The sequence below is a fragment of the Alnus glutinosa genome, chromosome 9 (genome assembly GCF_958979055.1).
Source record: "Alnus glutinosa chromosome 9, dhAlnGlut1.1, whole genome shotgun sequence".
Lineage (NCBI taxonomy): Eukaryota > Viridiplantae > Streptophyta > Magnoliopsida > Fagales > Betulaceae > Alnus > Alnus glutinosa.
Genome location: NC_084894.1, coordinates 27582426 through 27595407, shown reverse-complemented (window position 1 = coordinate 27595407; position 12982 = coordinate 27582426). Strand labels below are relative to the sequence as shown.

The window sequence follows — 12982 nt, the reverse complement described above, 5'->3', positions numbered from 1 at the left end:
TATTCAATTTGCTGACAAATTTCCTGATGTCATTATTGATAAAACTCAACTCCAGAGATTTTTAGGGTCTTTAAACTACGTTGCCGACTTCTATAAGGATCTTAGGAAATATTGCAAACCCCTATTTGATAGATTACAAGATAACTCTCCTCCCTGGACTGATATACATACCACTCTAGTCATAGAGATTAAGACCCATGTTAAAACTTTACCCTGCTTAGGTATTCCTTATGAACATGCTTTCAAAGTTGTTGAGACTAATGCCTCTGACATTGGTTATTGAGGAATTCTGAAACAAATTGTTTCACCAGAATCTCCTGAACAAATTGTTTGATTCCACTCCGGATCCTAGAATAATACACAAACTAATTATAGTACTATTAAAAAATAAATTCTTTTTATTGTTCTCTGCATTACAAAATTTCAATCTAATTTGCTAAATCAAAAATTCTTATTACGCATTGATTGTCAATCTGCTAAATAAATTTTGAAAAAGGATGTTGAAAATATTGCTTCAAAACAAATTTTTGCAAGATGGTAAGCTATTTTAAGTATTTTTTATTTTGATATTGAATATATCAAAGGAATTAATAATTCCATTCCAGATTTTCTTTCTTGTGAATTTTTGCAATGCCCTCGTAGCAAGCAAAAAGGACAAAGGAAAATCGAAGGTTCCTAATGCTGCAAACGCTCTGGTCATCAAATTAGAGTCTTCCCCTATTGCCTATTTTGTTACTATTGCAAATAGGTTTATGGCCTCCAGCCCAAAACCTCTTGTTACATACGCTAGTGCCCTTGTTTCTCTTTTTTTTTTTTTTTTTATAACAACCTTCAACCTTTATTGCAGAGAATCAAACCGTAGATGGGATTACACAAGGCCAAATCCAATACACTTACAGGAACACAGAAGGTAATCTAAATGCCCAAAGGCTACATCAAAGCCCGTAGGCCATAGAAGTGAACAGAGATGAAGAATCTCTAATCACAAAGTCAGGAAAGATTTTGGCTTGAAGCAGCTACCAAAAGGTAGACTGTGAAACAAAGAAAAAGAATATACAAAACAAACAGAAGAACACAAATTGAAGCTCCGGGAAAACCGTCGTTGGAGATTAGCGTTTGAAGAGGACACACCAACTCCGAGAACCAATCCAGCATCCAACGACCTCTAAAAGCCCAGAACCACACCAGTCAAGACCGAATATACAAGTCGTGACCCTCACGCATGAACCTAGGGAGGAAGCTCCCCGGCGCGTGGTCATCAACAAACCGCATAGCCCCGTCAAGTGATAGCCGTGACCAAAGGAAGCCGGTGAACACTAAGAAAAGGCTCCTGTTGACAAACCCCCAGCCGAGGCTTGTAGATATAACAATAAAGAACAACTCCGCCAAAGACCCACCAACATCCGCCATTCCCTAAAGGCCAAAGCCTGAAAATCCATTTGCTTGTACCAAAACAACAGAAAAACAAAGACAAAACAACCAAAGAAAACAAACCACAACCGGATCAACACCTGAAGGGACCAAAAGCTCCACAACCTAGAGGCTGGGAGAACAACAACACCCGCCATTGGGAACCAGTGGGGCGAACAAAAGCCTCCCTAATCCATAAGGATTAAGGGAAAGACCAGTGCCGGGAGGGGCCTCCCCCTGACGAAACAAAATCTCGGAAAGGCTCTCTCTCTCTCTCTCTAGAAGTTTCTCAGATGTTCTCTCTCTAACTTCCTGGCTCATTGTTTTTGCCCCTTTGTTGTTTCTTCGCAGAAACCCAGATCCCCATTTGTTAAACACGAGCAAGCTTATGCTTATGTTTATATTCCTTCTTCCAACACTTGTTTTTTGTTGAATTAAATCGTGCCTCTATTAGAGACCATTCTCAATTGACACTTACTTATTTTCCTCATCGTTTTCACTGGATTCCTGTACATCCAGCTAAAAATCTCAATTTCTATACTACTATCCTATTAACAACCAAATCTGTCCATTTTAAACCTATCTTTGATAGAATTGATTCCACTAAACTTCTTTACCATTGTGTCTACTTTGATAAAATTATTTATGAGAAGGACCGGGGTGAACACCCTTCCAAAACCAAAGAACTTCCTGGTTTCGATATCCCTTATTGTTACTATGATTATGTGGAGGCTTGGTTTAAATTAATGTTATTCCAGACACCTAATTTTGATCATTCCTGATTCATTAATTTTGATAAACAATTTGAGGGAATTTTGTCCTTATGGTTCTGCAAATGGTGGGAAAATTTCGGACCCATTCCAGATATTCTTCCCCTAAAACTTGCCGATGCCTTCTGTAACTTCAAGGATTTGTACAAGGTGGATTCTTATGGTACACAATTTACCCCTATGTTGCATTTCATTAAAAAAAATATAAGATTCTTTGGATTCTTAAATGGCAATATGTTAAAGATGGTGACATTCTCGATCGACATTGGTTTGCCAAATGGTGAGACAAATTTCCACAAATTGATCTTATTGTTGAAAACTGTTAACAAGGAGTTTGCCCAAAAGATAGCAAGAACAGCTATCCCTGCTGTTGCTGTGGCACCCCCTGCTATTACGAAGTTGTTAACTCCAGTTGTAAGAAAAAGTCTAGTCCTCTACTTCTTCAAAGTCCAAGAAAAAGACAGGACCTTCAAAGAGAGATTTGGAAATGTTGAATCTATTCTTGAAAACATTCAAGCATAGTAATAGTGATGATGAAGATGATGCTGAAGATGAAGAATCAATCTTCCAGGGTCATAATCATAATCTGTTTGGACATGACCCATTTACTTCTTAGGATCACTTGATGATTTGTGATTCTAAGCCCACTCAGATGACATTATTGGCTTGTTATTATTGGCTACCCAAACAAGCATTATTGGTCTGACCCCGCAATCCTACCAGCTGATCAGTCTAGCTTTATTAAAGTAAACTTTTTATACCACGATGAGTAATGATTCATTATCATCTTTTTGTACAAGTTTTTACCATTTTAGTAAGGTGGCTTCCTACTATTTTTGAATTTTAAAAATAAAATAAGGTGGAAGACTATCTTACCACATCAAAAATGTGGTGAAAAATTATATAAAAAGATGACAATCAATCGTTACTTTTATATATATATATATATATATACACTGCCACTACAGCATTCCTATCTTGCCACGTAGCTAAAATCCGAACCCAGCCCTGAGTGCCACACTTTAGTGAGTGGAGAGAGTGGGATGGCGAAGGAGGGTGAGGTGGTGTGCGTCACCGGAGCCAGCGGCTGCATTGGATCCTGGGTCGTCCGTCTCCTTCTGGACCGTGGCTACACTGTCCACGCCACCGTCCAAGATCTCAGTTACTTCACACACTATTTTTCGTTTCAAAAATGCGCTTACTCTTGCATTTATCTACGGAAATGCCATCTCCCCGCTTAAATTCGCTCCCTATTTGCAGAGAACGAGAGTGAAACGAAGCACCTAGAGGCCCTAGAAGGCGCTGAGACTCGCCTCCGTCTCTTCCAGATCGATCTCCTTGATTACGGCTCCATCGTCTCCGCCGTCAATGGCTGCGCCGGAGTCTTCCACGTCGCCTCTCCCAACATCGTCGATCAAGTCCCAGATCCCGAGGTTTTTTTTTTTTTTTTTTTTTTTTTTTTTTTTTTAATTATTTTTATTTTCACACAGTAACCTGAAATTATATATATATATGTTATGATTTAACCATTATTCTAACAATATTGTATAAATTGATGTCTTATGTAGAAGCAACTTCTGGACCCGGCGATCAAGGGAACTATAAATGTACTGACGGCGGCGAAGGAAGCTGGGGTGAGCCGTGTAGTGCTGACATCATCGTTGATGGCCATTACTACGAGCCCTAATTTGCCAGACGACATTGTCGAGGCTGAGGCTTGCTGGACCGACATTGAGTACTGCAAGCAGAAGGGAGTGAGTGCCCCTATCGTATATATGCAAAATGCACGTCCGTTTGTGTAGCTTTGGACCAATTTGTTAGAGAATAATTGTTGGACTCCCGATTGGGACCCCCGATTGGGTTATCAGGCATTGCATCGACGTGGACTGAATGTCTGAATCATACATAGGATATTACAAACACTAATGACAATTTTGTTTGTTTGTTTTGTGGTGTAGTTATGGTATCCAATTTCTAAAACACTAGCCGAGAAAGCGGCATGGAATTTTTCCAAAGAGAAGGGTTTGGATGTGGTGGTGGTGAACCCTGGGATGGTGTTGGGCCCTGTTATTCCTCCAAGACTCAACGCAAGCATGTTATTGTTTGGCAGCCTTCTCCAGGGTAATGCTTCTTTTTTCTTTCTTTTTTTCAGGGTAGTGCTCTATTTGTGCAATGTGGCTTTTTAGTGATCATTATATTGTTATGGTACTTATATTTCTAACTTCAACTTGAATTACCAAACTAGAACTCAAAGGGCCAAAGGGGTGTTAGGCTTGCTCAGAAAGTTACAACTATTTTACTTGGAAGATGTTTTAATGACCGGTGTAATTATAAGTTTTCTTCATTTTATATTACCCTGATTAAATCACGGGGTCCGTTTGTTACCCTTTTTTGGATTTTTTTTTTTTTGCTTTTAAGGAAAAAGGCAAAAGCATTAACAAATAGCTCCAAACACAAAACACTCATAACTACTTGCATCTCTTATGTCACATCAAAACACTTTTTTAAGCAAAAAGCACCATCTAAAAAGTTTTATCAAACAAACCCCATCTTCCCCTTTACTTTGGTCAAGTCTCCATATGATTAAGGCTTGAGTGGAACAAGGAATAGAAACCAAATGGCTGCCTTAAATAAAGAATTTGTCACTGTAAAAGTTAAGTTTGTTAACATTCTTCAAAACGAGTATTCATGATTTCCTTTGAGGATTAAGTATTTTTTTCTTCAAAACTCAGTATCTTTGGACATATACTTTTCTTTCTCCTGTGATGATTAATTATTATGATTTTCCTGTTATGTTTTCTCCTTCTAGCTAGTTTTTATTTTTTATTTTATTTTTCTTGTATGCTTTGTGTGTACCTAGTGGCGCTTAAAGCTTTTAATGATATTTCGATTATTTATAAAAAGAAAACAAGTATTCATTTAGTACTTTTAATCTCATATTTAGGGTCATATACGTGGGTAGTCCCCAGCTTGGAAAAAGGGACGGTACTCAACTTCTGCAGGTGTGCAGTGATATACTACTCTCTTCATCTCTTGGCTACCATAGGTTGGTCTTGAGAATTGATGTCCATAAGGGTTTCACTATAGTTACCCTTTGGGTTGTCTAAAGCTTGTCACCCTTTGCTGTTCCCCGGGTTGGGAAGTAGCCATGCTAAAAGCAAAGGATGCTAAAGACAATGCATGCCAAGTAATAAGCAGCAGGCAAAAACACGGTAGTGTAAGCTTTCAACGAGTTTTGTCATTCTACCTTTATATAGAAGATGAGCCCTATTTGGGTTGATGTTCCGAAACCCCTGTCACACCTTTAACTGAATGTAGTCTGTGACTCTGTAGTCTCTTGACTTTTTAAGTTTAAGTTTCTTATATTTAGAGTTAATAAAAGCACTAATGATGCTATTCTATCCTTGCTGCAGGAGGCACTGAAGCATCTGAGGACCTTTTTATGGGATATGTGCATTTTAAAGATGTAGCCCTAGCACATATCTTGCTGTATGAAAACAAATCAGCAACTGGAAGGCACTTGTGTGTTGAATCTATATCGAATTATAGTGATTTTGTAGCAAAGCTTGCTGAACTTTACCCTGAATATAAGGTGCCAAGGTAATAAATTTGACTTCCTGCTACTGCAAATGGATTTGAAGCAGACACTCTATACACGTCTTGTATATAGACTTGAACATCTGATAACCGTAAAAACAGCATCAGAACCTTATGCCCACAATATGGTGGAATTGGATTGCATTCCAAGGATAATTGTGATCTAGAGATTATAATGGTGGATTGCATTAATGATGAAGAAGATATCTAACTACCGGTTGTCAAACGAGCTTTATTAAGTTTGACATTGATAATGCACTCTCTGCTACAGAAAGTATCATGGAGGTGTATCTTTTATTTTGTTTTGATTTTAACTACTTTTAGTTGGCCATAAATCAACTATGATTTTTTGTTTTTTAATAATATAAAAAATCACTTTAGTTTTTCCTGGGGTTCATCCCACCAAATGTCACTCCAATCCTTGGACGGAACATGATCTTCTCCATTTTACTTGTAATGGAGAGGAGCCATTTCATATTTAGGATTTTATTTTGTTGCATCTAATGGTATACATGATCCCATGTCATTGAATTTTTTGGCATCATATACACTATTAAATGTAACAAAGTAAAATCATAACTATAAAATGGCTCTTCTAATCCTTGAATTGGGTGTGGTTGGATCTGTAGAGGCCCAGTGATGTGACTTTTATTCTTGCCTCTTGATGATGTTCCATCTTTCACTGGCTTATTTAAGTTTTCTTTGTGCTGCCATGCATCATATATTATTTTTAGATTTTGCAGTCAAGAAACTTATGGCCACGTGAATATATCTGCTCTATGGAAATTTTAGAACTTAAATGCAATAGAAGTGGTTGCATAAATGCCTAACTTATGATGTTCTTGTATATGTAGGTTGCCTAAGCATACCCAACCTGGGTTGTCGAGGGCGACGCTTGGATCCAAGAAGCTGATGGACTTGGGCTTACAATTCATTCCCGTGGAGCAAATTATCAAGGAAGCTGTTGAAAGTTTAAAGAGCAAGGGATTCATTTCTTGACTGCCGCACGCTGCAGCAGGTGCAATAAACACTTCAAAGGCTCATCTAGCTGCAAGTACTTGCGAACGCTTAGGACCCATCTATCTTGTGCCTGATGAAGTGGTAAGAACTGTTTGTAGCATGAAACAGCTATTGTATCTTGGGTGTTTGTAGAACTGTTTGATGGGGGGTTTCTATTGAATCTTGGGTTTTATTGTATTATGGGGGATTACTTTGTATCTTGGGTGTTGGTTGGGGGGTTCTATTGGGTTTTATTTTATTATGGGGGTTACTTTGTATCTTGGGTGTTTGTTGGGGGGTTTCTATTATATCTTGGGTTTCATGTGAGTTTTGGGTGTTGTGGATATGTAGTTTCTTATGGGTTTTCTTGGGTTTTTCATGTGGACTAGCTGAGTTGCTCATGTGTATACTTCCTGTGTACTTAGGGGCGCCTTACGCTTTTTTAATGAAATTTTCTTACTTATAAAAAAAAATAAAAAAAAATGAAACAGCTGCTAAGTAATTTTCATAGTAAAGACTTTTCACGAAACAATATGTAGTATGTTGTAAATAGGTCAAATGATAATGTAACCTTCTTCTTTATTGTGAAGCTGTAAGAGATTTATGGAGCTTGCTATTTAATTTGTTTGGTGTTGATTGAGTTATGGTTAGAAATGTGAGAGAGTTGTTGATGAGTTGTGAAGGTCAGATGGGAGAGTTGTGACATTTTGAAAGTCTTGAGGTTTGCTCCTTTATGTTTAATGTGGTGTCTTTGGAGAATACCCAAAATTTTGAAGATAGAGAGCCTTCAGTGGTATAACTAAAGAAGATTATATTCATTTCCCTTTAAACATGGATAGTAGCACATAATAGTTTCTTTATTGTCCTAGTTTTTCTATATTTTTTGAACCTTTGTTATTCTTTTTTTATTGAATAGAAGATTATCTTATATACTTTATGTGTATTAGGGTTGCAACTCTATGCACTTTTCAATGAGATGAAATTACGTATAAAAAATAAATAAATTCAAAATGGTAGCATTGCACTTTCAGAACATGATTCTCTCATTTTCAAGTGAAATAATGAGGATTTGTTTTATAGTTCAAATTTTGTTTTATTGCAACTAACATTGTATATGGTGTTACGCCATTTAAAAATTTTAAATGATTGGAAACATATTGCGGCAATATATGTGGTTCCAATTTATATTTTTGAGGTAATTCATGTGCGTAAATTGGAGGTTAATCTCATTTAGGCTTAGTGAATAAGATAACAACCATTTTATTCGAGATGTTTTATTGAAAGTAAATCTTATTTAGGTAATAACAAATATAACTGAAATGCAACTTCTAGGGTCTCTTTCTACTTTTCGTTAGGGTCCCAAAGATGCCAAAATGAATAATTTTCCAGAGAGGTAAAAAGGCTGAAGAGCAGCCTTATTCGAGAGGTAAATAATGTAAAATATATATGCTTTGTTTGTTTTGATGTAAAATGATTTTTGTCGTAAAATATTTTCGGCGAAATCATTTTCAGAAAAAAAAAATGATTTTCTCGAAAATATTTTACGGTGTTTAGCTTGCATGAAAAAATTTCAAGAGGCGAAAATCAAAGTTCGGCAACTGCTATCGGAATCCTACAACGTCCGGTCGCCGTTGCCGGATTTTGGCAAACAGGTTTGGCCGGATCCGTCTAGATTCGGCTGGATCAATGGCCAGATCCCTCCAGATCTGGCCGGACCCCAGTCATTTTGTCCAGATCCGGCCGGCTTCTGACCATAGCCAGAATCCGGCCATATTCTAGTCCTCCGGAATTCGGCGATGGTGCCGAATGTCGTCGAATTTCGGCGCCAGTTGGATTTTAACGACTGACCATTGTCGGATTCCGGCAATTGGATATCAAACGTGCGTGTAAGGACGTAGAGTTTAATTTCAGCATAATGCTCAGTTGGTTTCAGCATAATATGATTTCTGAAAAATGATTTCGACATTTTACGGTATTTGGTAGGAGCGAAAATAATGGTCAACGAAAATCATTTTCAGTTTGACCGTAAAAGTTTCTTTAATTTTTGGAAAACGATTTACGATTTTCAAAACCGTAAATCGTTTTTTGAAATTAAACTCTTCGTCCTTCCACACACGTTTGATTTCCAATTGTCGGAATCCGGCAATGATTAGTCGTCGAAATCCAACCGGTGCCGGAATCCGGCAACATCTGGCCACCGGAATTCTGCCGGTTCTGGAATCCGACGACATCCGGCCATCGTTATCGGATTCTGGCTATGATCAGAAGCCGGCCGGATCTAGCCAAAATGACCGGTATCTGGTCAGATTTGAACGGATCCGGCCATTGATTCGGCCAAACCAGCTCGCCGGAATCTAGCAACGGTGACCGGACATTGCCGGATTTAGGCGGCAATTGCTAGACTTTGATTTTTGCTTTTCGTAATTTTTTCGTGCGAGCCAAACGCCGTAAAATATTTTTCGAGAAAATCATTTTTCTGAAAATGATTTCGCCAAAAATATTTTACGATGGAAATCATTTTACGTCGAAACAAACGGAGTATTAGTTTGAGTTCTTCGTTTACTTCATTCTTTGTACTTATGTTCATGTTAAAAAAATTGTTACACTCCTTCAAATTGGAGTTATTTACATATTACAATTTTTCTTGCATTTAATAGGTGATTTGGACAAGGATTTATGTTATTCCAATTCTTTCAAATTGGGGTGTTGAAAGAATGAAATGATATTTCAGTGAAAACATTGCAAATCGGATGGTTCTTCCGAGTGATGAGTGTTTGATATTAAAGGAATGGGACTTTATGTTATTAATCTCTCTTCATCGACTTCCTACCTTTATGTCATTTGTGAGACAGAGATCAGACTATGTTAAAAGAACGAGACTAACTTTAAGATGTTTTGATATGGATGGATACGGATGGAGAGATTTGTTATTTGTACACATTTTTATATTGAGTGTAAGATCTATGTATGTGAGAATTTCACACTAAAATTCAAAATGGAGAGAAATTCTCTCCACTTGAAATGGAGAGGATCCAAATTCAAAATCCAAACCCAGCCCTGAGTACCACACTTCAGTGAGCAAAGAGTATTGAACTAACTTTCACGGTTAGCACAAAGTCAACAAGTCAAAGTTGATTTAGACAAGTTGGTTATTAAGTTAGAGTTTGTTAAATTGTTATATGACGTGGAGTATGAGCTGGATGTTAGCTGTACAAATGATTGTAGGTTTTAGCCTTCGTGTGTGTGTGTATATATATATATATATATATATATGTTTTTCTGTTGTAATTCATTAACTACGTTTGATATACAAGAAGAAATTCAGAGCTCTCAAATACTTCATTTTCTCTCAATCTTTGTTCATCTTCCTCTTTGTTGTATTCATTATACAAGTCAATATGGTATCAAAGCAGCCATTAATGGCTTCTGGTTCATTTTCTTTCACATTTTCTGATTCTTCAAGTCCTTACTTTCTTCATCAAGGGACAGTCCCGGCTCTGTTTTGGTCTCTCAGATTCTTCATGAGGACAACTATCATACTTGTAGCCGCTCAATGATGATGGCTTTAACTGCCAAAAACAAAGTCAACTTCATCGATGGATCATTGAAGAAACCATCTATTGATCTTGAAAAATGAATGGCGCGCATGATCCGTAGCAATACCATGGTGTTGTCTTGGATTCTGAATTCAGTATCCAAGGACATTGTTGCGAGCGTGATTCACATCAATTTTGTTGAAGATATGTGGAATGATCTTAAGGATTGATTCTCACATAAGAACGGCCCTCGGATCTTCCAATTTCATAAATCAATTTATGCTCGCTCACAACAGAATCTCACTGTAAGTGAATATTATACTCAACTCAAGGCTCTTTGGGATGAACTGAGCAATTATGGACCAATTCCAGAATGTCCTTGAGCTACTCCCAAGATTCTTGCCGATCATTATCATCAAGACTATATTTTTTTGTTCCTCATGGGACTGAGAATGATAGTTTTGCTCAAATCAGAGGACAGGTTCTTCTTATTGATCTTTTACCATCGATCAATAAAGTGTTCTCCCTGATTGTTCAAGAAGAAAGGCAACGTGAAATTTCCATCAATCCTCTACATGTTGAAACTACAGTAATGATGACAAAGACTTCACCACAATACCAGCCTTCATCACAGTATCAACATCAGTACAATCGCAATGGTAAACCACCATTTTCACATAATTTTTGCAAGGATGGACCTGTGTCCACACACTGTGGCTTGCTCGGTCACACGATGGAAAAATGCTACAAATTACATGGATATCCTCCTGTGTATAAATTCAACAAGAACAAGCTGAATTCCCCTTCGGCCAATCAAGTTCAAGAAGCTGATAAAAACTTTCAAGCTCCTCAGCTGTCTATCTCTCAAGAACAAATTCAACAATTACTTGCTTTAATCAAACCTCCAACATTAGCTGTTGAGATTCTACCTTCAGCACATCAAGTAGGTAGTACACAAGACCATCTGTTCTCTAATATGGGAGGTAATGTGCTTAAATCAGTCCCTTCATCTTTTAATTTGCTTATTTCCTTTCGAATATGAAGCATTCTTCTGTTAATTCTTTTGCTTCTACTTCTTATTTGAATATGAATCATTCTGTTTTTTCATCATCACACACTTTACTTGATAATCCATGTCATAAACTCAATTTTTGGATAATTGATACCAGTGCTACTAATCATATGATCAGTATTCAGTACAGTATCTTTATTCACTTCAATTACTGCAATCATTTCATCTCATGTCAAATTACCAAACGGCAACTATGCTACTGTCACTCACATTGGTACAATTCAACTTTTTGAACATCTTATCTTGCATGATGTTCTTCGCGTCCCTTCTTTTTCTTTTAACTTGATATCTGAAAGAACTATAAGTGCTAGATGCTATTTAATTTTTCAAATAGATCAATCAACATAAGCTGCTTATTAGATACAATATTCATGTAATTAATTATAATTTTTTTACAGCTTTAATTCAATTAAGGAGCACCTTCATCACTTGATTTTTTTTTTTTTTTAATAAATGAAATTGTATGATATGTTTTTTTTTTTAAAAAAAAAAAATCAAGGCATATGAAACATAATTTAAGAACTAACTACGGAGCCAACGGTTTTACTCCAATATCCTTCAAAATAGGCTAAGTCACCACAATGACCACACACCAACTGGGTGTCATAAAAATAGATCAATTCAACATGCACTCATCTCTTCATTCTACCATTTGCTTACCTGCAAAAATCTTCAGCAAAGTGGTATTCTTTGCAAACAGTTAGCAATGCCTTTTTTCTTCTTACAACATGAGTAATCATTCACTTTGGTTATTGTTAATCGACGTGAATGTTCTCCAACAAACTCAGCACATCACAATAGAAATTGCTAAGTTATAAAAATCTATAAATGGATCAACTTTTTATTGTAAGATTCATGACCTAACAAGAAAAGATTATTTGACAAATAAATTAAATAACACAAATTTGAGTTCAAATAATCAAAAATTATTTTAGTCAAAATATTTTAACTTCCAAATTCCAGTACCTACACATAAAATTAAGCTTCTTTTTTTTTTTTTTTTTTTTTTTTTTTTTTTTTTTTAATGACAAACAAATCGATTATCAGATATTTTTTCACTACAGAGTTTTTATCTTTTCAACCAAGAATTGATTTCATTTTTCTTTGTATGCGAATTGCATACCGCAAACTCTAATTGTATTTGACTTCTCATAAGCTCAAATACTACTATTATCATCTTAATCAAAATATTTGTGCAACCATCAACCTAACTCAATCTTTAAGATTGTTAGAAATAATTTTGGATGATGCACAAAATTCTTAATGAAATAAAATAATATCAATCTAAAAATTAACAATTAAATAAATAATTGGTTGAAAATATTATTGTTAATATTAGACCATATTAATTTGAAATAATAATAATAAATTAAATACAGTACAATAAATTAAAATTAAAACAATAAAAAATCTCACAATGAACCGCACATTCTTATAATACCATTTACTTGTTAGGACCACTCGATGATTTGTGATTCCAAGCCCACTAGACGCTAGATGAAATTATTGGCTACCCAGACACTCAAGTTGATCACTCAAGCTTTATTAAAGTAAACTACAGTTAATATATATATATATATATATATCTACTGCCACTA

At 36.1% G+C, this 12982-nt stretch overlaps 1 protein-coding gene across 1 annotated transcript; it reads left to right on the top strand.

Annotated features, from left to right (window-relative positions):
• Window positions 1–3147: 3147 nt before the first annotated feature.
• Window positions 3148–7291, top strand: LOC133878084 (cinnamoyl-CoA reductase CAD2-like). The gene is made up of 6 exons (XM_062316576.1): window positions 3148–3341; window positions 3441–3613; window positions 3749–3934; window positions 4139–4301; window positions 5594–5780; window positions 6632–7291. The coding sequence occupies exons 1-6, from the start codon at window positions 3224–3226 to the stop codon at window positions 6774–6776; spliced, it is 972 nt and encodes a 323-aa protein (XP_062172560.1). The 5' UTR covers window positions 3148–3223; the 3' UTR covers window positions 6777–7291.
• Window positions 7292–12982: the final 5691 nt, after the last annotated feature.